The sequence below is a fragment of the Nothoprocta perdicaria genome, unplaced genomic scaffold (assembly GCF_003342845.1).
Source record: "Nothoprocta perdicaria isolate Ctin4 unplaced genomic scaffold, notPer1 scaffold_127, whole genome shotgun sequence".
In the NCBI taxonomy this organism is placed as follows: Eukaryota; Metazoa; Chordata; class Aves; order Tinamiformes; family Tinamidae; genus Nothoprocta; species Nothoprocta perdicaria.
The window spans coordinates 1,521,250-1,546,015 of record NW_020454394.1 but is presented as its reverse complement, the minus strand read 5'-3'; the positions used below and the strand labels follow the sequence as shown (position 1 = coordinate 1,546,015).

The 24,766-nt window shown below is 43.7% G+C and overlaps 1 protein-coding gene across 1 annotated transcript in view; it reads left to right on the top strand.

The window, feature by feature from the left end:
- The window catches only part of FRMD4A (FERM domain containing 4A), a 193,233-nt gene that overhangs the window by 92,168 nt on the left and 76,299 nt on the right, over positions 1-24,766 (top strand). Inside the window, exon 3 of the mRNA XM_026033314.1 lies at positions 20,083-20,177. Coding sequence (XP_025889099.1) covers positions 20,083-20,177 — 95 coding nt within the window. The remainder of the gene's footprint in view (positions 1-20,082; positions 20,178-24,766) is intronic.

Below are 24,766 nucleotides of genomic sequence, written 5' to 3'. Positions count from 1 at the left end.
CCTTGAGCGAAAGCTTCTCTGCCTGCCCCAATCTTGGCTGTGATGCTATCCTGACAACAGGTCAGACCAGGTACTTGGATATAGAACCAAYAAAGCAACCAACTCTGGAAGCTGTTTAGCTTGGTAAAATTGATTAATAGTATAGATTTTGGTTTAGTGATTCATTGTTTTGGGGGCAGGTCTCTCTTCTCTGCTGCTCTTCCCATCTCTGACATTGCTGGTTTAAACCAGAGAAGCTCCTGTTGGGTAGGTAATGGGGACTGGATTCATYTAAGCTCTTCTCTTCTGCTCAACTCTGCCCTCCCTGTTTGGCAGCCTAGGCAGTTTTAGAGATGTTGGCCTGTCAGAGTAGATCCTACAATATCTCTAAGAACCACTTGTCACCTTTAAGAAGGAAAAAATTAAAAAGATCTGCCTTTGCCATTCCTAAAACCAAGATGAACCAGCTAAGTCATTTACACTTCATTTCCCCTCCCAGCTTTGAAACTGGGATGAGCATTTCATGCACAGACTCACCGTGACCCACATGGCAATTTGGGAAATGCTGTTGCACATGGTGCCCCTGCCCGCTTGATGTTTATTGAAGGAGACGGTCGCTGCATCCTCTGCCTCGCTCATCAGTCATGTGGAACAGCTAAGGCACTGCATGGGGAGACACTCCAGAAAGCAGCACTGGTGAACAGTGCAGAGACAAAAACACCGCGTGTTTTGACTGTGACTGGGTTTCTCTTGGTTACTAGAAAGATTTTTTGTTTGTTTGTTTAATTTATTTCCTTCTTTTGGTGACATTTCATCAGTAAATACCTAATGAGAATACCTTCCCATTTAAACTCTGCTTTTTATTCTATGTCCATCCCTATTATTACTGGACAGKGATTGAATAAGGCTATTTTTCGAGATCCAGTCCAAGCCTATCTTCTGTAGTTCTCTGCTTATTCCTGGCTTTTGAGCAGCCGGAGAATTTATACAGAGAGGTTAAATGTATGAATGTGTTTTAAAGATTAGGAAGCACTATTTCCAAGTTCAGCCAAAACATGTGTGGTTCGCCTGCTTCGTTAGTGTTGAAAGCACAGAGGTCTTGGGGATTGCAGCAGGACAAAATATATCTGTGAAAACAGAGAATCCAGAGCCAAGTGTTTCCAGAAACCAGGGTGGTCACTTCTTTGTTTTTCCATGATTTTCTCAAATTATTCAATATATTTCTCTGAGATTCAGAGAAACTCAAAATGAGGCAACTTCTGTGTGATTCAGATCTTGTCACAAACATTTGCACAGCTCTATCTCTCAAGCTTTAAAGAATGGTTTTAATGCACTTTTCAGTCCTTTTCCCTGAACAACAGTATAGAGGCACATAGCATGAATTATTTTTTATTTTCACTGTGTGGACAGTTGATCAGTGACAGATGTTTCTAATTGCATTAAGCAAGTGGAAATAATGAGAATTAGATAGCAGATTCTCCAGGAATTTACATTTAGATTGAGTTACATTTTGCTATTAAAGAAAAAAAAAAAGCAAATTCAATGTAGACACACTGGTTCCTCAGCAGAAATGGGAGCTGATTATTTTTAATTATTATTTGATTATCTAAAAATGGTCTGTGTTACTGTACTTAAAAACATTTGACTCAAGGGGATGATTTAATACGTGTGCTTATGTCTCTAGAAAAAGCCATGGAGCAGTGAAATTGTTCGACAGGAAACATTTCTTCAGSTTTCCCATAATTCTGGTATTGAAAAGCACATGGAAAACAGGGGGCTCACAACAGGATCACAACATCCCTATCTTATGCTGAATTTGCAAATTTGCCCAGTGTTGGGATGACCATGACCAAATGCAGTGGGACTGGGCTCCACCAAACCGTCTGCATCCCTCACAAATTGAATGAAGTTGTATTGACAGGAGACACCTTCCTTCATCCCCAATGCCCCAGCACTGAGCCTGGCAAGAATTTGGGGCTGCTTATCCATGAGCATACATTGTTTGCCACGGATTTAGAGATGGCTGAGGGAAAGTGAGATGGAGATGCACAGGCTGGGCTGGATGGGGGTGCCAGTGGGGTCTCTGTGTGCAGCATCTGCTGCCACCAAATGACACGTATATGACAGCTATGTCCCAATTCAAGCCCAGAGGAAATGAGCTGTGTTTCAAATCACTGGAAGTTTTCCTTTGGGGACTGCCTTAGAGATTTWTTTTTCATCTCCTAGATTTCAAGTTCAGCTTCAGACACAGAAATGTGTGAGTCTCCTGTCAGCAGAAAGGGGATTTATGTGCAGTGCAGATTATAGCAGGTCTCCATTAAGTGCAGAATCCAAGCTATAATATTTTTTTAACTAAATAGTTGGCTCTGCTTTTTTAATTTTTTTTTTCCTAATGAGAGCCTTATCCAGAACTCCTTGAAGTCAAAGAGTCTGTCTATCAGCTCCAGTAGTCTTTGGATCAGATTTCAGATCACTGATTCATTATTAATTACACATCTGGGACTCCCTGTTCAAAGAGTTCATTGTTAAATAAATTCACTTTTAGACATTACAGACTTGGCATTCTTGTGCATTTAATAAAATTCTGGCAAATCAGCAAAGAACTACTGGCCAACTTTTCTTCTGGTATTGATGAATGAATCTCTGCTGAGCATCAGTGTTTGCACTATAAGGATATAGCATCTCTTTGCTGTCACATAACCATTTTCTGCCTAAGATTAGGTCTTCATTTCAGACTTTTGGCTAGTTTTGTTGGTTAAGATTGTCATTTCTCCTTTTTTTTCTAAAAAAAAAAAAAATCTACCCTTGAGTGTTCCTCTGGGGTTTCAGATATTCCTCTGTGGTTTTTGTCTTCAAAATGCTACTGACATCTTCTTTCTGGGACAAACTGCTGTTACATCTTCAGTGTCCTGAGAGCACCACTGTAGACAGGCAGGAAAATGTTTTCCCCATCCCCATGGCAATGGAAAATGGAGCACTAAAGATATATGGTCTTTCCTTTAGCTCTTAATAATCTAGTTTGAGTCCAGCCATGGAGACATTCAGTGTGACCAAGRAGGTCACCTGGAAGCTCTGTTTACATGTAGGGATATGGCTTTGTGGAGGGATATGTAGAAATAAGGATTTTCCTGTTGAAATCTGTTGCAAACCTCTCAGCCTAGGCTCTAGATGAATAAAAAAAGTGCATATTAATAATGATTTAATGGCATAGGGTATTGCCACTCTGCAGCTGAAATCGCCAGACCCAGCAGCCCGTACATCTCTTTCTGTGCCATAAATCTCCATCTCCAAAGATGCATTTTGCTTTTGATGAGCTACCTAGGCACTTCAGGAAAGAGGATGAGGATTAACTTTTTTTTTTTTTTTTTCTCCTCCTGATATGAGATCAGAGTTGTGAAATGGTTGAGTTGATCCCAGTTAATACTGATGTCAGAAGAGACTGTGGGCATAGATTTAGATGACAACTATCTGGTTGCTAAAGCTTTCATTTAATCTAAAACTGCTTAAGTTATTTGGAAAGGAAAATCAATAGAAATGTAGTTCCAACCATTTAAATGATGGAGCTCTGAGTGTTTATCAGCAGCAGGCATCCATTTCAGCCCATGTCATGTTTGAAATGGAAGTATGAGAATCACAACACAACCGTGCAAGGGACAGTGAATCAGAAGAGGATTTGCATCACTGAGGGACCTTGAACCCTTCAGTAGCCAAAGCATTTTGCCTTCTGCAAGTCAGACGTCTCTCCTGTTTTATCATTGAGAAGGACAAAACCCTCCCTCTGCCCAAATTCACCTGCATCATATTTTTCAGAGATCATATTGAATATGCTTATTCCGTTCATCCTCATGCATGATTTGCAGCTCTTTCTAAAACTGCAGTCCTTGCAGTAGGTACTTCCAGGAGCAAACTCTGCATTGAGTTGCATTGAGGTAGGACTTCAAGTAGGAGCAGGAGACCTGTTGTTCAGGCAGGGTGGTCGCTGCCTGATGAAGGGAGATGTCTTCAGTTCCCAGAAAGCCATCAAGATCTTCAGCATCTTTTTTTTTTTTTTTTTTTTTCCTGGATTTCTCTGCTTCTAGCAGCATCATCTGTTAGCAGCATGACAAGGCTTTGATTTCCATGCTGGCCTAGTTCATCAGACTTTGGCCATGCCACTCAAAGGCAAATTTTGAGGGCCTGTATTGATGAACACAGATTTGACCTTCATCCGTGTAATGATCCAGAAGAATTGCAACTTGAGACTGTGCTATAAGTTCTACCTATTCTGTCTGGATTCCTTTGAAAACACCACAAAGTAAAACACTGCGAGCATCAGCAAACCAATAATTCAAACATCTAAATCCATTTCTCTGTCCACATGTCCCCATGTTATTACTCAGTGTTCCCCAGACTTATAAATGATCTGATGGGTTTTATTTTCTTCAGATTCAACTGACTGCTCATGATGGCAGCATCTGTCAGACCCCATAGAATCACAGAATTATAGCTGGAATCATTATAGTTGGAAAAGATTATCAAATCAAGATCATCATGCCTACCAAACCATGTCGCTAAGTGGCCCGTAACTCCATCTCTTTCAGCTTGTGGCTTGCAGACCCCTGTGCCATGCCTTTGCATGCCAGCTTGATCTGCTTGTGGCTCCTCTGCAGTGATCATGAACAGAAGATACTCCAAACTACATGATTAGGACATGAAGCCTGGATAGATACCCATGATATTTCAGAAACCCAATCACCTTTGCAAGTCAGTCTCAGTTCCAAAATGGGAGTAGGACCATTAAGACCAGTTATAAACTCTATCCTCAAACTTAATTCCATGAAAAAGACCGAAAGTGAGGCCAAGAATTTCCCTTACCTAAAACAAATGCTCATGGGGAATAAAGTGCCCCGTGGCACTTCTGGCATTTGCTCTTCCTCTAAGCTTGAATGCCCTCCTGCCTTCAAACATGAGAAGCAGTGGAACTGGCATGAGCATCCCTCCTCAGACTGTTCTCCTCAGCTGGCGCTATACGCTCATCATCCCCTTCCTTCTTTCCATGTCATTTTCCATGCCGACACTATGCCAGCCATGAGCCTACCATCCTATTCAAGAATCAGCCTGTCTTTGTTTGCTTTTCCCTCCCTCCTCCTTGGAAATATCTTCTCCAATCTTCCATAAAGTCTCCAAGCTTCTCCTTCCACGGTTCATTACATTTATTGGCTAATTCCACTATCACCCAAGTACACGGGTCATCATCCACATTCGTATGCATTTACATTTTCCAATTACTTCCTCAGTAGCTGTTTATCACTAACAGTTTTTGCCCTGCCTGAGTTCCCTCCTAATCGTTCTATCTTATTTCTTCTTTATTTTTTCTGTGCAGAAAATAGATTTTTCTTTAATAATAAAAGGAACTACTATCTCATCTGGTCTAGAAGCGTCATTCTTTTCGCCCTCCTCCTTTTTAATGGACCTGTTTTATCACCAGTACTTCTTTTTACAAATATCAGGGGAAATAAGCCTTTCTTATCCCCCATTAATTCCTATAGTGAGCAAGGATTATTTTGCTTTTTTTTTCTTATGAGCTGTGGCCAAATATCAGTATAGTCCTTTGTCTCCTCTTTTATTTATGGGGGTCACTAGATGGTGATGATAATGAGTCTAGATCTAAGAAATGAATCCCAGGGTCAAAAAAGAAACTTGTTCCCTTCTTATCCCTCAGCAGACCTCAATGGGCTTATTGAGAGAGCTCTTGTGAAGGGGAAGTGGTTGGGCCCATTGGGCAGTGGGCAGTCCTGAGTAGTGTATGAAGGTGATCCAAATCTCACTGAGTTTTAGCACTCCGTAAATTARTTTAGGAGGTATCACAGGAGGGATAACTGTTCAGGATGGACTGAATAAGGTCCATGTACCAATCTTCAGGTTTTCCTCAAGGAAATATTCCCATGCACAACAGGCAGAATGGATGCACATAGGTTTTTGTCAGAGAAGCTTTGAAAGGCATGGTAATGTGTCCACAACAAGTCCACAGTTGTCTACGACAGATGTAGTGATACCCATGCAAAATAAAAGGATATAAATTCTCAAAGATTTTCTCATATCCAACTGATGCCATCCATCCGCCTGTGTGGTCTAGATACGTGAATGTAAATATGTACCAAATTTGTCAGAAGCAAAATTCATGAGTTCAGTCAGATCCCTCCATAGCTTAATGACAACCCCAACACAAGCTCACGGATCATTTGCTATATATTTAAAGCTGCCTAGAAACAGCACTAATTGTATCTCTCCTCAAGTAGGGAACCATTTTAGTTCTGTAAATCCAAAGAAAATTCAGAGCAATTGGAGGTAGATGCAGGACTTGCCTGTGCCCAGGGTTCCTCCATTGTAACTTCATTCCATGAGATGTCCCTTCCTTGTTCCTTTTCTATCAAGTCATGTGACTGCTGGATGTTCTAACCTGCATGACTGATGGAAGTGACTGGCCCCATCAACCCAGGCAGTTTCCTCACTGTGTCCTGAAGCACAACTGAACATGGCACCCTCTGCTTCTCACAGACACACAGCTGGTTGATTCCATATATAAGCCTTGAAAGTATGGATTCATTAGAGAAAACTGCAGATATTCCCCAGATTWATTATCCCTTGGGAGCTGGGCCTTTATTCTGCTGCAAAGTCAATGCTGTTTGCTTACCTAGTCCATTTTTTGTGGTGTCTGACCATGCAGCTCCCCATAGTCTCAGCGCTTTGCCACCGGGCATTAAGCAATGCAACCAACATCTGGCAAGTGAGGTTCAGCCTCTCTCTCTTGATCTTCCCGGSGGAAGAACTGTCCACATGATGTGTAGTATTTTCATAGTGTGTTTTGTATTTGAGCGTGTTAAGTCAGAAGTTCCAGARCGTTGTGGTATATAAAAGATAATTAAACTGATGGGAGCATCCAGAAAGGCCAATATGCTTCAACCATAATTTCCTTAAGACATGGATTGTGTTATATTGCCATATACACAGAGAATGTAACAGTCCAGTTTGCTCTTCTGATTACATTCATAGGTGTAAAGCAGATAAGGGCACAAAAATTGATGCATCCATTTGGATGGATTCCCTCTTCGCCTGTCTCAGCACACCAGGACATAGCTCTTGTTAAGTATAATTAGTCTCTCTGCACCCACAAATGATGTGCAGGATATAACAGCAAGATCTAATTCTGCACATTAAACTTAGTGCTGTTATTGATTTTATTTATTTTTATTGCTATTAGATTTACTAACATCTGAACGAGCCTATTCATAACCAGCCTCGTAGGTTTTGCTGCAGCTTTATTTTGTAAATGATTTTAATGTGTTTAGGAAATACACTTTGAAAATAAACCTTCACTTGCCTTCTTAAGTACACTGAGCAATGAAAAAGTGATTCTGACTCAGGATAGAAATAAACAACCTTATTAAGGGGAGATTTTAAAAACTAAATAGAACATAAGAACATAGATAAGCTAGTCTGTCTTGGAAATGATTTTTCCTTTTCCACATCAGCAATAACAGATCAAGAGCATCTCTAAGCACCAATTTCTTTAGGTTGTATGAAGGGAGATTGACATTTCTGCAGTTGATTTGAAACTGGATGAACTAGAGTGCTTCAGAAGTTTACAGTTGAAAGATAAATGGATTGTGTGAGCTGTCCAAATTCATTATTTGCTCTAACCAAACTCTTTCTTTATTGTTTGATAGAATTATGATCAAATATTTTTTAAAGAAATGCTGACCTCTGTGAAAATTGTTGTTGACCTTGTCAAGGTAGCTTTAATGTTTAAAAAAAATGTCAATAACCCCTCAGTGATATAAAATTTCAACAGATGCTACCAAAGCAAAATAAATATAGAAGACAGCTGGCTATTCACACTAACTGAGCTCTTATCAAACCCTGTTGGTGGCTGAGTGTGAAATGAATTCTTGCCACTTAGAGTTGAAGCTCACTTCATGTTCAGAGTTTGATTTGCCACATGTGGTATAGTCAGATGGTTTAAAACACAATTGATTTTCTTGCAGCAATTGACTACCCTTTTGCAAAATTATACAGATCTTCAGAAATCGAAAGGCAAATAAATGCGAAGCTCAAAAATGCTTTAAGCCAATCATTTATGATACAAATCACCTGCATAAATTTGGAACTAGGCTGAGTAACTTTCAATGCTCATGCTGCCAAGATTGCCATTTCTGTATCTTTTTATTTAGACAAAGTCTTGAAGCCCTGTACAGAAACCCTCTTACCTCTTCAGCATGTGCAGTCTGCACCTTGAGCTGCTTCATTTTGTATTAATTTAGCACTGATCTCCAGTTGGAGAGTTCCGTCTAATCTGGTCTCTATATCAGTCACTGCTGTATACCGTGAGCAAATGCAAGTGAAAAATCCTCTATCGCTTCCAGTTCTGTACTAAAAGCATGAGATCTGGTTATTCTCAACAATATCTTTGCTTGCTCAAATTGATTAAAAGTAATATTAATAGCAATAAAATCAAAAATTCAATCACAGTGTCTATTATTAATATTACTGCTCTAGGAATGTCTTTTATCAGTTGGGTGCCTTTGCATTAAAACTCAAGATAAACTCAAGGTTGGAGATTGAAATGAGAAGATGTGAGCAGCAAAGTCACCAAACAAAATATATGCTCTCTGATATGCATATGAAAGGGAATTTGTCTATGTACAATCCAAATCTGTAGACAGAGTAAAAGTTATGAGGCGTACATGTGATGGAGGTTACCATTTGTGACTTAAAAAAGCTGATGGAGAGAAGAATTTATTGGCTAGCTGGGTTTCTTCAGGGTTAGTCCGCTCAAAGATATTTGTGTGTAACAGCATGCAGAAAGAGTGTTTGCAAGGCAGAAAAGTTGAAATCAGAATTAGGTAGCCGAATCTGTGGTGCTATGCCAGGACAACCCACAAGGTCCTGAGGTCCCTGCTCCACCGCAAAGTCTAGAGCACTATTCCTTCCTCCAGCCTAGATGATACCACCTGTCTGTAACAGCAAGAAGGAAGCAAAAACCAGGCTGTTTCTCATGCATTTGGTAGGTCATGTCCACAGACTGGCATCCCTGCTGTTAAATTGTGGGGATCCAAGTGCCAAACATGCCCAATTCAGATCATTTGGAGSGAAGGTGAATGAGGAGATCCTTAAGCTGTTGTATGTTTGAATACAGTCTTTTGTCTGGAAGCAGGAAAATGTCTGTCTTCTGCTTATAGAATCGTAGAACCCTTAAGGTTGGAAGGGACCTCTAGAGATCATCTAGTCCAAACCCCCTGCACACGAGGGTCACTAGGGCATGTGGTACAAGGCTGCATGCAAGTGGGTTTTGGAGATCTCCGGAGAAGGAGATTCCACAACCTCTCTGGGCAGCCTGTTCCAGGGCTCTGTCACCCTCACTGTTAAGAAATTTTTCCTTAAGTTCCTGTGGAACTTTTGATGCTTCATCTTGTGGCCGTTTCCTCTAGCCCTATCGCTGTCCACCACTGAAAAGAGGCCACCCCTCATGCTCCTCACTCCCTCCTTTAACATTATTTATGAACACTGCTTAGATCCCCTCTCAGCCTTCTCTTCTTCAGGCTGAACAGGCCTAGCTCTCTCAGCCTTATGTAAAACAGGTCATCTTCAACCAGAGCAAAGTCTTTCTGTCTGGGGATACCTGCTCTGCTGGCCTCTTGTTCATACTTTCTCATTTATAGCTGGAAGTCCCATAAATGTTCTGTGCAGAGAGAGATGGAAGCCTATGGAATAGGTCATTATTGTGTTWTAGATGTTGAGAATGGAGCTTTGAAGGGCTAGTTCACAGCCTAGTGTGCTTTTATTCTGTTCTTTGGGAACTGAAGTTGAAAGTTGACTGCTTTGGTTCACAGAAGAGTTTACCTTTATTTGTAAATTTGCACCTCATAAATTTGCTCTGAATTCCCTGAAAACTCCAAGAAAATTTCAGCCTCAAGCCTGGGCTGAATCTTCATCAGTCAAATTTGGACCAAATCTTCATCAAAACCATASTAGTCTATAGAATGCAGCTCTTCACATTATTAGAAGATGCTTCATGGGCCTCAGAACCTTCCTGAGAACATAGTGTCTGTTAGTGTAAATACGGAGCAAAACAAGCCAAAAGACCATCATGTTTTCAGAGTTGTCTTCTGAAGGATAATGCAGTTTTAATGTCATTTAGGTTTTGAGAAAATCCCAAAGACAGTTAGTACAGGAAGGATCCACTTCCTCCAATCATCCAAAGACAAACATAGAAAGCGGGGAAAAAAAAAAAAAAAAAAAAAAAGTTGCTCATGCAAATTGACTCGGGGCAGCTTTTTAACTTGCTTCAGTGATATTTTCATGGTTGATTAGCTGAGCTGGAAGTGACCTTGGCAGTTCTACAAAAGCAATTTTTACATCAGTCAGCATACAGGATTCTACATTTTCCTCATGGAATCCCTTATAAAACAGTGACTGTTCACCCTGGCRAACTGGACTTGCATGTGTGGTTGCTCAGGTCTCCCAGTTCATGCTTCYGGACACTATTCAAAGGACTGAGGGGTGCTACACTCTTACGGAGCCCTTTGGCTCCCCGATGTTATAAACTAAAGGAGAAAGAGCCATGAAGCAGGAACAAAAATGAGTATCAATGATGAGAGGAGGAAGACATAGCAAGTGTGCTTCCCTGACACAGTTAGATCTCTGTGGGTAGGATGAACTACAAGTCAGAGGTTAAAATGAGAAGGTGTGAGCAGCAAAGCCACCATACAAAATACATTCTCTCTGATATTCAGACAAAAGGGAGTTTGTCCCTATGTACAATATAAACCTGTAGACAGAGTATAAGCCATATATGGGGGTTGGACTGGATGATCTCCAAAGGTCCCRTCCARCTTTGGTGATTCTATGATTCTATGTGATGGAGGTTACCCTACATATTAGGCKACCTTGCCAACTTCCATTACTGTCCCAAAATACTAACTCRGTGTGTTTGTTATGATTGTGGCCATTTGCACTGAATTCTCAGGCCTCTGGAAAGTCCATGTTTGTGCTTGCATTGATCAGAGCTCTGGTATACATGAGTGTACTGGGATACAGTGGACCTGGCACAGGGCACCATTTTTCTATCCTCATCCCATCAGTCTGCCTCTTGCCTGGGAGACATTAGCTTCTCCGTGTGGATTTGGATGTGAAGCYGCAAGTTCTTGGAGAGACAGGGAGTAGACGGAGCAGGCAGAGGTCTAAGGGAGGAGAGGGGGAAGCACCGAGGGTTTTGTCATGCATGAGAGAAGGGTCTGAGCTCTGGAGCGGGGAAGATGGGCAGTTATTCTGTGTCAACAACAGTGACAGCTGGCTGGCAGGTCTCTTTGGATGTGGTTACTTGGAAATGCTGTTGAAGCCACAGGAAGATCCAGGAATTGGGTCACTGGGCACTGATGCAGACCCAGTCTGAATGGGGGCACGTTCAGCTGCCACTGTGTCAAGCAGCAAGGGCAGGAGCAATGCTACAGACCCCAAAGTGTCCTGTTTTCCCTTTCCCTTCCTTGTAAACGCACATCTGGAATCACATTTTAGCTTTGACAAAAACTTGCTCCATAGACTTGGCTATTTTATGCTTTGCTTTCTCTGGCTACAAAGATATTTAAGCAAATTCACATTGCTAATAAGTAAGGGAAATAGTATGGGTAATGGGTTTTGACTTATGATATTGAGTGCCAGGTATCAGATGAACTCAGAAACGCAGCTGTGAATAGTTTTAAGGAGTTTTGTCAGTAGGGTGTTCCTAGTGCTTTTCCCAAACATATTTTAGAAAAAAAAATGAGGATATTTTTTGCCTTTGTCTCTCTGACCCTAAAAAATCTTAATTCCCTCATCTTGTGGGCATTGACTTTTCAAGAAAAACATGAGTGTCACTCTGGCACCACCCGCCACGTTCCCAAGGAGGCTGCTGGAGGCAAATTTTCTCATTTTTCTATGTAAATGAGGAAAATACAGTTAAGAGCCAAGCACTGACTCCGTGAAAGAGGTGCTGCCCGTGCCAGTGTGAGCGATGCTTCCATCATCTGCCCCCAACACTGACGGAGTTCAGCTGTTTCTTGATAAAATATAAGGCGTTCCCTCTACAGRCGTCTTGCATTTCGATGAATAATTTTTCACATAAACACATCTCAGCCTGTTTTGATTATGTGCATTSCGTATATTGACACACTAATGCGGAATTAAAGAATGGTAGATCTATCCCATAAGGGGAATTTCAAAGCGCAAACCCTTAAGGCCCCAAGTCTTGAGCCTGATTGGATTTGTACAATGTTATTACACTGTATTCGCAGGAGACACTGGCTGAAAAATTGTTATTTAGTATTTACATAATATTACTATTGAGCAACTTTTTTTTTCTTTTCTTTGAAGTGCATAAAATGGGTTAAACAACGGGGTGACTGAGCTGTTGGCTCAGCCAATTTGACAAGAAAGGAGCTGTGAGTGAGTGACAGTTAAATGGCCCCTGCATGAGAAATTTCAGCCCTTTGTGGGCAAGGAAGCAGGGGCAGGAGGCAGTTACGGTCCGTAACTGTCATGGGGTAATGTACTGCCTAATGCGTATGGACACACGCGTGCTGCTGGCCTTTAGTAGATAAGGCTGCTGGCCACCGAATAACGAAGCCCTTTTAGAAACAGAGTGGGAACACAACAGGGCTGTGCAGCACTGTCTATAAGGGCATCTCTGCTTATCACCATGGTGTTGGAGCACTATTCTGTGGCCGGTTTGTGCAGACGATTGAATCCAGTGAGGGCACCTGGAGTTGTGCAGCAAGGCCAAGCTGCTCCACTTCATGAGCAAATGAGGGTAGTCGGTGGAGGGGGGAGAGCTGCGTGCGAATCACCGTTTTGCACTTTTAGTTCCCCCTGATTGCTCTGCCCAAGGCTGGAGATGGCTGAGACGCTGCGAGCTGACGAGGGAGCGTTGCACCCCACCGCATGTGAGCCTCTCGGTGCTGCTGTGGGTACGGCCAAGGGAGGAATTGCTCTGTATTCAGGCAAATTGTTCCTTTTTCCACTTCACCTCTCCGGATGATGGCTGCACGGCGCATTTCAGAGCCTACACTTCTTCCGTTTCAACACAAGTCACTGGAGGGATGTTTTGCAAGTAGCAAAACAGCTCTTGGGACGTTAGCAAGACCAGACTGGGTCAACAATATTCAAAAGCCTGGTTCAGACCAGCCACGTTTTGTAGTCTTTCCTGCACAGACCCAACCTGCCTGGCACCTYGACGGACAGCATCTGCTATGTCTCTGCTTATAAATAGGTTGGAATTCTTGTTTGGACTTGCAACCACATGGCACAACCCGGCTCGTGTTTACCGGGGTAAACGCTATTTCTTCCCCCAGACTGACCTAGTCTGTGGTGCTTTGGGGACTAAGCTCTGGCCCAYGTGTTCCCTAGGCTTTAGCTGGAAGGGTGTTGATGTCAACATCAGCATGTGCTCATGGTTAAATACAGTTGATTTGAGCCTTGCAGGCAGTGCCTGGCCGTGACTGGTGTATAGGACAGGCTAATAAAACCCAAGCAAAAATGACTGTGAATCTCAGGCTTGCACATGCAGCTGTCTCAGGGATGCCAGGCCCCAAATCCACAGTTTTTGATAAACTCTTTGGCATACACATCTACCTCACCACCATGGAGGAGCTCAGACATTTATTTCAGCACTGCTCTCTCCTTCCAGGGCTGAATGCCTGATGACTTTGGGGTATTTTCAGCAGTATTTAGGATTGCAGCATTTGGCCTGGTGGTGTCCTAGTCCCTTTATGTGACTAGCTGCAAGTTCTTCCAGGAAGAAGACAGTATATGGTAATTGGCCTTTTAATCTAATGCAACGAAGCATTACTAAGCGTGGTCTAGTTACCTGGTTCCCACAGCTCAGTGTGTCTCCGTGCTGGATGGATTTGGGCAGTGAACGTCTGTCCATATGTTGAAACTGTGCATTTCCCAGAACCTTCTGTCACAGAGAATGAGGCAGAGGCTCTGAAATGGGGAGGGGGAATAGATAGGCTTGTCTGACAGTCCATAAAACAATAAAATATACTTTGTGTGTGCCTGCATTTCTAAGGGCGCACCAGCAGCTGCTAATACCATGTCATCTGTTTTTTATTCATGGCACTGCTGGACTGTGGATAGATAATCTCTCTCTATAACTCACTCATTTCCAAATGTAATGGGAAGCTGTCATTGAGAAACATGCTCCTCTGCCAAAAGTGGGCAGCCCTTCTTTCCACTGGGGAAACACATGGCTCTGGAGTTCCTCAGGCTGCTCAAATCCCAGTAACATTTGTCTTTTAATTATATTGAATATTTAATACTGGAATGCCTGCTTTTCTGTTGTATTTTTACACAACTGACAGAGTGAGCTGCTGAAGCTGTGGAGAAATCCTCTGCTTTACCCTTCTCCAGTTTTGTCCATTAAGATGGGCAGATGTTTGTACACCAGGCTCTGAGCCATCCTGAGGAGCCCGCAGCTCAGCAGGAGCTTCTGGTCCCAGGAGGGTTTGGGCTACCTGGTCTGCGGCACTTGAGAAGAGCCTCCTGAGACAKCAGCTCTGCTCTCTCTGGGCAGGATTCAGCCAGAGTCACTTCAAGTAGTCAGAGTGTCACTTCCCAGCCAAGTCATCACCTAGCTTCCCTGGAGAGAAACAGATATCTGTAGGATCGCAGAATCACAGAATGATTAAGGTCGGAAGGGACCTCTGTAAAGCATCTAGTCCAACCCCCAAGCAGGAGCACCCAGACCACATTGCACAGGATCACATCCAGATGGGTTGTGAGTATCTCCATAGAAGGAGTCTTGATGGCACGAGTCCCCACAGACTCCTGCATCTCATCCACTCTTTTGCTCTCCCCAGCACCAGGAGAGTTACCTAAGAGCCATGCTCTGCTGTTATAAGAGAAGCTGCCTTCATGTCTAATTGGGAAGAGTCACCTGTGCACTGTTATCACCCCCAGATAAGGGCAGTGCAAGAAGGAGTGAATCATCCTCCATGGTTAATTTGATGTTGCTGAACACTCCTTAAAATAGTGCCAAGKAGATAAGAATGGAGCCTGTGCATTGCATGCACTGAAGTTCTCTTGAAGCAGTTCTCTCTAGCCTGAGGAAGCTCTCTTTTAAGTGACAGGTAAACATAGTAAGGTAGCTCTGCCTGTGTAAGCAAGGTTGACATCCCACATGTACCTTTTTGCACTATCTTTGGTGCATTTTCAAAGCAGAGCTTTTGTTGTCGTTGTTGTCAGTGCAAGTCATAGAGCTGCTGAGATGAACCTCCCTGATATTGTCCATATCACAGGGAACRGTGTCCAGCTTGTTCTTCTGATGAGGCAGCCCCTAATGAGTCCATTTCTGCTCTCCTGCCTTCCCAAGGGGAAAGGGAGGAAACTCAGAGGGTTCACTCGGAGTGACATCCGCTCTGTAGACGACAGGGATTCCCCTGGATGATGCTRTTATGCCTATCAGGTGGCTCCACGGCTAGTGCAACTGTTGCCACAGAACTGAGGTATGAGGTTTGGCTTCCTGAACTCTGCAGAGAGGAGGCTGCCCTTGTATTTGCAAGGATGGGGAGTAAAGTTCTGCCCTGCCTTCATGGCTGGAGAAGGAATTGGGGAAAGCAGGTGGAAATCCAGATCTGTAGAAGCCCTTGGCTGACTCCTATGCTGGGGATAGGACTTTTGACTATGAAATGGTTAGAGTATCTGCTAGAGACACCATCACATTGAGTATAGGTCCCTCAGACCTTCCTCCTCCAGTGGAGAGCTCTTGCCAGAACAGGCTGTCCTCTGTGCTGGGGCCGTGATCAGAGCCGTGATGATTTCTCTAGTGAAAACAACAGTTTAGTTATAGCACATTGCTCTTCATGTGTATTTTTGCAAAGACAGCCTTACAGCAGTGCAAGGCAGCAGGCAGTGAAGCCCGGGCAGAATTAGGTTGCTCTGCTGACCTACCCATCAGCAGCAAAGCATGCTCAGCCCTCGCTGCGCCAGCTGCCCAATTTCTGCTTGTGCACCCTGCCCCAAGTCCAGGCCAGCTAGCTAGACCTGTGGTCAGCCTCTCCAGATGCTTTTTCTGAAGCAGATTGCACACAGAGAGGATGCAGCTCCAGGAACCCCTCCTGTCTCCTGAGCTTCTCCAGCAGTAGCTGTCTGAAGGCAGCGCAGTGCACGGATTGTGCAGCAGCCTTGGTGGGAAGGAGGCAAGGACCAGCAGAAGCAGMGGGGTGTCAGCAGGTCCCCTGTCACTGAAGTCCAGCTTTGCAGTCCTGCAGCGTTAGGGACATGGTTCAGTTCCTGTTTCTAGTCCTGATTTACACTGCGGGATTCACTTATRTGGGATGCAGAAGGTCCTCTCTATGTATTTCCGTACTCTCAGAGACCAGTCCTGTCTTCTTCAGTGTGTCTGTGATGGAGATTTTATTAATGCAAATGAATATTCTGGAAAATSAAGTCCAGAAATTAATAATGAATTAAAATAACTTGCCACAGGCATCACTAATGAGCTCTTTGTGTGTGCAGCTCACATGAAAGGAGGTCATCGCTCAGCCGTTCCCATCCCGAACCGCAAGCAGATTAACCGTTAACTTCCAGCGTGTGGGTCTCTCCTGAGACAGGAGGCAGCCTGCAGCTCGGCTTGTGCCTCCCGGGGCTTTACATCCCTTATCCCTGCTGCGCAGGTTTGTCTGGAGAAGTCTTTGTTACCTCCAGAAGGCGCTTTCCTCCTTCCCCCACCAAAGTCTCGAGTTGCCCATCTGTGTAGAGGGGAAACAGGACACATCCCACAGCATTGAAAAGGGACAATAACCTTGCAGAGCTTAAGAGGGGAGTGGAAAGTAATCTTGGAGGGGACTAGTAGGGCTTAAGTTCACTGCCATAAGCCTCTTCAGGGACACTGGGCCAGTAACTAAGCTGGCACCGCTCCAGTGCTGGGTCTGCATCTATTGTTCTTTTCCCTTATCTTGCAAGGCAAGAGTTATCCTGCCTTATCTGATGCAGCAGGCTTTGGATGAGGCCCCAGGGCAAGGGCTGGGGAGGTCGCACCCCTGTCTCCACCCCTGCCAAGACCCGGAGAGGGGGATTGTGCTGAGAGAGGAGCAGCCGCAGGGGAAGCTGTCAGGCTATGCAGCAGCATGGGCTGTTTCAGCTCTCACTCAGTAGAGCCAAGGAGCAGCATGCACTTGCAGCACTGACAAGAGAGCGCTTCAAGAGGGACACTTAAAAAAGGTGTGTAGACTGCACCTTGCTTACCCGTCTTGCCTGCGAGGGTGGCCGAAGGCTSGTGCTTCTCGCAGCTCCTGCTCCTCAGTTGACACCCTGGGGCCAGTTGCAGCGGCGTGTGGGGTGAGGGAGGCTGTGCAGCCCCATAGTCACTGCTCCGCGGCATGGCTGGACATCAGGAGAAGGGAGTTTTACCCCTTTTCCAGCATCCCTGATGACACCGTAGACTGCCTGAACTCATGAACCCATCACTTCCTCATGTTCATGGACAGCCTGCTCCATATCACGCATTTATTGCTCTTTCCCGCTCTCTTGTGGTATATGAAATCCCAGCTTATCCCCTCCAAACGCCACTTCTAGACCTGGAAAAATGCTGCTGTGTTTCAAACACATTTCTTCCCCATCCTTGCCCTCTCAGCTGGGACACATGGTGGGGCTGGCTGCTCTCAGGCTTCCCTGCTCAGCAGCACAACTGCTCATTTATCACGGATCTGAGTCACCCCAGAGCTGTGGGTGACAGGCAGTGCCAGCCACAAAGCGAAGTGTGGATAGATTTGCTGTTGTGGGGCGGCCCGGGTCCAGCTCCACCAGTTGCCTCCACCAGTGGCCTTGGCCGCAGAGGCAATGGTGTCATTGTGCCCGCAGTTCACAGAATCACGTCAGAGCAGAAAAGCCTTTTTCTCCCACTTTCTCCTCCCCACCTCTTTCTGTCTTTGGGATGCTCATCTGAATGCAGCAGCCAGTGCCACACAAGGCTCTGTGTGCTGAGGAAGGAGTGGAAAGGACTGGSGCTCTTGGTCCCCCACTGGAGAGCAGGAGTGGTGGGGACCTCCAGGGTGGCAGTGAAGGAGCTCAATTAGACCTGTTCATTTGACTCTTACTGAGGCTAGTGAAATACAGCTCTGAGTAAACCTAAGGTGTAGAGGAAGAAATCGTTCCATCACGTGCAACAGAGCATCTGCACCATAGTGATACAGGGATAGCAGCTCTTAATTCACTCTGGCTTCCCATCACTCTCCTGAAGGACAACTGGGGTCTGGAGYATTCCTGGTCATGCATTCCCACTCCTCCAGCACAGACTGGAAAGAAATTCCTTTCCGGAGAAGACGGTGGTCTGATTTCTTCCCTGATCARGAAAGGAGGTAGCACAGAGACATGGGCAAGGGTATGGGAAAAGCAAGACCACCTATAACAAAACAGGCTTAGGCTGTGCCTGGCACAGACACAGCCTGCCTTTCCTCTCTCTCCTTCACAATTTGTCTTAGTTTGTCTGTTGTTAAGCTGAAAACTCATCCATCACCCCAATAAGTATACGTGCAAAGCCTACTGTAGCTCACTGCATCTGGCAGTCTTAACATCCTTTTTGTCACAGCATTTAAGTACCTTATAAGCAAGACTACAGCTCGTCCTTAAAATGTCCCRGGGAAGGAAGTTTCATCTTAACAGGTAACACAGAGGTTGGGAACATCCATCACGCTCCTGTAATGCCAGGACAGGAGGATCCGAGGAACCCCCGACAGGCTGGGGAGGCTGGTGGGCTCATGGCCCTGTGCCTGTTCTGCTCAGCCCTTCAGGAGCTATTTCAGGGGCCTCTGAAAGGCAATGCAACACGTAATGTGGACATGTCAAAGAGACCTCACCACAGTCTCACAGTGCTGGAGAAGTCAGACTGGGGAATTAAAATGAGGTTTGTTGAGTCCCACCTAATTTGTTTGCTGCCAAATCTTCCTACACAGCAACTCACACCCTGCTCAGAGACTGCTTTATGCTTAGCATTGCATTGAAATTTAGTGTTGCCTCTTTCTTTGCTGGCATGACCTAGAAAGCACTGCTGTGCTGGGTTCATGGACAAAAAGCAGTGTGTCCGTGCCCTTACCTGTGCTTCTCCACCAGGACATAGCAGGGAGCTGGAGTGGGGTGGAGAGCAGCATAAAACAGCAACACTGGAGGAGTATTTCAGGTTGCCATTAGTCTTAAGAGGGTCAAGTGCTAGGACAGTGTTGAGATTAGAGACATTCTTAAAGAGAGATTGAGAGTCTTATGAATCTGTTTGGGAGTGAATGCATTTTTTTTTTTCATGGAAATAGCATGTAGTATGGCCAAGATTTCAGCAGCACAGTAGTWCAAACCAAAGCCTGACAGAGCTGATGGAGATACACAGAGGGCAACAGTAGCATTAGACACAGAGACAAAAGCTTTGCACAGAATGCAAAACTGGCCATTGCAGTAAGCCCCAGTGCTCTGTGTGTGATGAACAGCTTCTCTGAACCCAGTTTTATGTTCTTACAAAGGGCATTTTGCAAGTGTGTGTTACTTTCCTCTCTTTGCTTCCAAGTACATACATTTTATGACACCTCCTCATCCTTAAATGACAAACAGCAGCGCACGGGCAACTATTCTGTTTCGCAATTTACTTCTCATTTGGTCCTGTCACATCCTATCTTTTGGCACTATGTTTTTATTAGGGCTATAAGTATATATCTGCGCTGTGCGTGTGAGAGTGGGTGTCTGAAATGTGTTTGTAAAGGTTCCYGATAAAAAGCTTTAACAACTTAGATTATCAGAGAAGCATGAGTGAGCTAGTCATGGTAAATCTGAGCACTGACAGATGGTAGGTCATTTTTGTACAGAGAAATTAAGKGCTGAAGAGGGTGAAGGCACCTGTTTTTTATTATTTACCTAGGAGGGAAACTACTGCTCATTTCAAAGAGCTAATGTTACTTTAAAATTTTGCCTGAACACAAAGGAAAACATAATAATGATAAAAAGAAAGGCAATAGAGTATCTTCAGATATAGCAGTTACTTCCAGAAACATGTTGCAGTTGTATCAAAGTTCTTCATTTTGATCACTTTTTTTCTTGCTTGCTTTCTAGCCAAAGCTTTTGGCGAAGGAGTTGCTTGACCTGGTGGCATCTCACTTCAACCTGAAGGAAAAAGAATACTTTGGAATTGCATTCACAGATGAAACGTAAGTGCCATGAATGAAAAACCTAAGACACAGGTGTTAGATCACAGTAAAACCAAGTGGAATTTCTTCCTAAGCAAAAGGAGCAGCGCAGAAGACCTGAGGTCCTAGACTAAAATCCAGGGAGACAAGACCTCACATCAGTCTTCCTTGTACTTTCCCTTCTGCAAAGTGATAGAGGTCTCTTGCACTAAATTAAGCACTGTTGAGGGTGTACAGAGACAGCAAGAATCCCTTCCTAACCATGGTTCAAAGATTTCTTGTCATKTGGTATTGGTAAAATGTTATCTTAAGCTCTCTTGGACTTAATATCCAATTGAGAGGTCAAAATTATTAACAAATTGGCAGAACTATATAATTACAGTTTTAATATAATTAAATTCCCTCAAGCAGGTTCAAAACCAATGCTAAATTATTTCAATGAAAGAAAAAAAAACAAAATTGCTCCATTATTTCTGATGTTTTAGATTCCAGATTAGAGCTTCTTAAAAAAATGAAAGAAGAAATGTGAGAAGGAAAGGATTACCAAATTTAATGTGTACTAAATGATTTTTAAATATAAATAATATTTCTATATGAGCTAAATCACAGAATAGGTCTATTATAGCATATTCATCTCAGATAGTGCTGGCTGTTGCCAAGTCCCAGGTTCTATGATTACCACAAAATTTGAGCTTTCATACATAGACAGGACATTTCTAGGGCTTGTGTTTGTAAAGTAAAGCATGAAAAGTTGAACTCTTCTTGCTTAAAGATAGAAGTCAAGTAGAAAATTAACACTGGATAAAATCCAAGGGTCTGGCTACTATGGCTGCTCCTGGACCATGACCTCTCAGTCAGACTGTGCAATTTCTGTTACTTCTTTTCTGGCTCTCTGTTTTCTCTCTGTCTGCAGTTAGAGTGTCCTCAGCATATCAAATGTGTCTCATGAAATGTGTCTCATGTGGCCACCTACTATATTCCACCCCAGTTTGTGATTTTTCTGTAATAATCATCGGGAAAAGAGCCTACCTTTATTTCATTTAGAAAACAAGATTTTCCAGCCAGTGTTGTGTTCCCAGTATAACCGAGTCAGCAGAACCACTGTCATGGGCCAGCTCTGCTCTCCTGCTCAAGTGAAACAAGTAAATTGTATTTTTACTTGCAAAGAGCAAGTAAATTGTCTGCAGGCAAAATTATTTGGGATCAGGTAATCAGAGGTAGCTACCTAATGTGCATACCCATACCCACATTGAATGCAGTGGTGATACCCACTTCAGAGCCTGTTTTGCTGGTAAGCGTCTGCCTTGGGCAGCCTATGGACTTCTCAGGACATGACTCGTGGTGTGGAGGGACACATAAAGTCAGGCACTTGCAGGCTGGAGACCTAAATCAAGAGAGAGCTCAGACTCCGTGCAGTCACATTGACATGAGCAGCGCAGCACTGATAGGAGATCTCCCATCCAACACAAATTAATAAGACTGGTCCTCAAATGAGGAAGAGCAAGAGGCATCAGCAAGTTACTGAAGGAGAAAATGACTGTTCACTTGAGTGTTATTTCTTATAAGACATGGGGAGTTACTCAGTGGRTGCTGCCTGAAGGATGCAGGAAAGTTTAGCAGTGAAGCTAAAGAGGACCAAGGGATGAAAATATTCTCATGCCAGCCTTAACAGCACAATTTATAAAGGAAAAACACATGACAGGCTCATGGGCAGAGAGAGATCCGCAAACATACAGCAACAGAGCAAGTCCTGGCTGCCAGCTGAGCTGGATGGGCACAGGATTCCCCTGGGAGTACAAGGGATGCTCAGGAGGACGTGTCAGCTATTAGAGAATGACCCAGAGCTCAGACTCCATGGGGGCCGTGGCAGGTTTAACGCGGGGCGGTGTGAGCAAATATCTCAGTTAGCGATGGGAAGACGTGCAAGAGGCTGACAGAGGTTGTCAAAACCATGTCCAAAGCACTGGGGGAAGCCAGGTGCAACTAACAGAACCAGGGATGCGGATGGATGCGCACTGTCTACACGGGATTTCAAAGGGTGAGGTGAGATGGCATCCACTCACCTGGTTCATCTTCTACAATTTGGTCAAGTTGGAGCAAGGATTATCTAGCAGGAGCTCAGCTGGCCCAGATGAAAGATTTGGAGAGAACCTCATTACATCCAGTGAACACAGTCCAACAACACAGCAGTAAGTTCTAGGCAATATGAAGCTTCATCTATAGTCCACATACTGGCCCAAAGAGACCCTTACATGGAGCCTTCTGGACGGCTGTGAAAATGACACAGAGATGATTTACACATAATATTTCCTCCTCAGTAGTAACAAGCTCTTTTCCAATGCTGAAACAATAAACAACTCTTTTGTTTGATTGAACAGAGCCCGAAAAGATATGTGGGGCATGGAACCAGAAAGTGAACTGGGCTGTATGTACCACAGATCTTAACTCACAATGCAAATCTGAAAGGAAAAAAAATATCTATCCTTTCTGAAAAACTAGGAAAGATGGCATCTTATCATGTGCTTGTACAGCCACTGACATAGTCCTACAGCTGGCGCTCTGAACAGACCAGTCATACAAACAGAAATCCATGAATTCTGTGATGCAGCCCTACAAAATTTCCTCCTTAGCAAATAACATTTCTCTGAGTCTCAGTGTGCCTTCCATGAAAGGACCAGCTAACACAGAATAGCCTTGGTTCATAAATGTAGTCTGAGGTTGGGTAAATTGCAAGTTTAGAAAGAAGAAAAGCCACTAAACTATTAAATCAATTCTTCTATTTAAGAGTAAAAGCTCTATGAGAGTAATTTATTTAGAAATGATTTGGACTGGGGATTTCCATTCATTAGTTGTGCTCTATCATGACAACTCGAGAAGAAAATCAATAGGAACAACCTTTGCGTTGGCGACTTAATAGTTTCTTGTGATAATATGRGGTCATTACTGCATTCAGTGTGACTAAAATTAGATTGTCAGACTATTATGGGAGAAAGAATAACGCCTCCTATTTTAATGATCAGAGGAACGCTTTAGGACATCAGCCATTAACTGAGGGAGAGCACAGGTCAAAAGGGTGTCCTCTATAGTATGTGAGGCCAAGCTGCGACACAGRTGTAAAGCCAGAAAACCTATACATTGCCTGACTGCGAATTAAAATTGGGAAAGGGCCTTTTTCCAGTTCAGCTTAGCAGGAATCTTTGCTAACCATCTTTCCCCTTGGCATCAGCGCTTGCAACATTCACTCAGAGCAAGTGGTCAGAATTCTCCTTCTGTTCACTGCAGAAGGAACCTTGGAGCCACACGTAGGTTTTCATGTCCTTTGCTTGTCCTTAGACATGAGCCACCTGCTCCATGGAGAGCTCTCAACTGCTCCTCCTTTCCTGGGCCTGACCAAGAGCTGTTCAGTTAATCTCATCTAGTCTCCAGATCCTTGTGGTCCCTTCCAAAAATATTTCCATTGATGGATTTAGACCTTACGTAAGAAAATCCACATGCTTATTTTTGAAGTTTTGTTTGTTTCTTTAGTGGCTGATGGAAAAGTAGAATAGCAAATACGGTTTCCATTATATGAGCTGGTCTTTCTCAACATTCAGTTCAGTGTGAGCTTGACCTTAAAGCRGGGTGGTGAGTTGGTTTATTGGTCCAAGTGTCTTTATAAAACATAAATAAATGTGAAGCCAATTTTAGAAATCTAGACACTAACCAGTAAATCTCTATAAACAGATCCACTTGAAAGCAAAGTACTCACTGACGTACCACTCTTCAGTGAACGCCCTAATAACAGAAAACAGAAACTACTACCTGCTATCGACAATACCAACCCTGGGCACCAAAATCCATACGCAGTCTGTAACCTAAATGGGCCTYGTTTCTGTTTGCTAAAAGCAATTATGTATTTGTTATTGACACACCAGTTTAACTGCCAACACGGGTACTACAAACAGTGAAAAATTATCTGGCTTTCAATATTCAACCTCCTCGTAGGTCACTCAAAGCTGTTTGCACCGTTATTTGTTAATACATGGATGTAAATACCAAAATGAACAAATCAATGCAGATAATGAAGCTGCCTAAATAGGTCCATGAAAGCTGCCAAGTTTATTACATGCCTAGGACTGTATGTGCCAACATTTTACTCTCTTATATGGGGTTGCACTCTGTGAATAGTTCTGCTGAAGACAAGCAAGACAGCTTCCAGAGCAAAGTGTTTGTGGCATAACAGCACTGGGCCTTGGCTCCTGATAGACAACAGGCGCTGGCAGATGCCAGTCATTGCTCACTGCTGCTGCTCGCTAAATGCCATACATGCATGCCCGAAAACAAGGGAGCCGGGTGACAATCTGCAGAGCAGAAGCCCTCAGTGACGAAAGATTTTAAGTGGAAACCGAGTACAGTGAGCAGCTAGCTCCTGGCAGTGATTTACGTGACCGTCTTCCTTTCGAAAGAGCTCTGGATTTAAGCTCTTTGCAGATAGGAGTAATAAAAACCCTCCACCCCAAAACTCAGTGGCACGTTAACTGTGTCGTTCCCTATGCACACCCATCTATGTGTGCAATGACACGCACTCATGCTGGTGTCTATATGTATATATATTCATATATTCTTTTTGT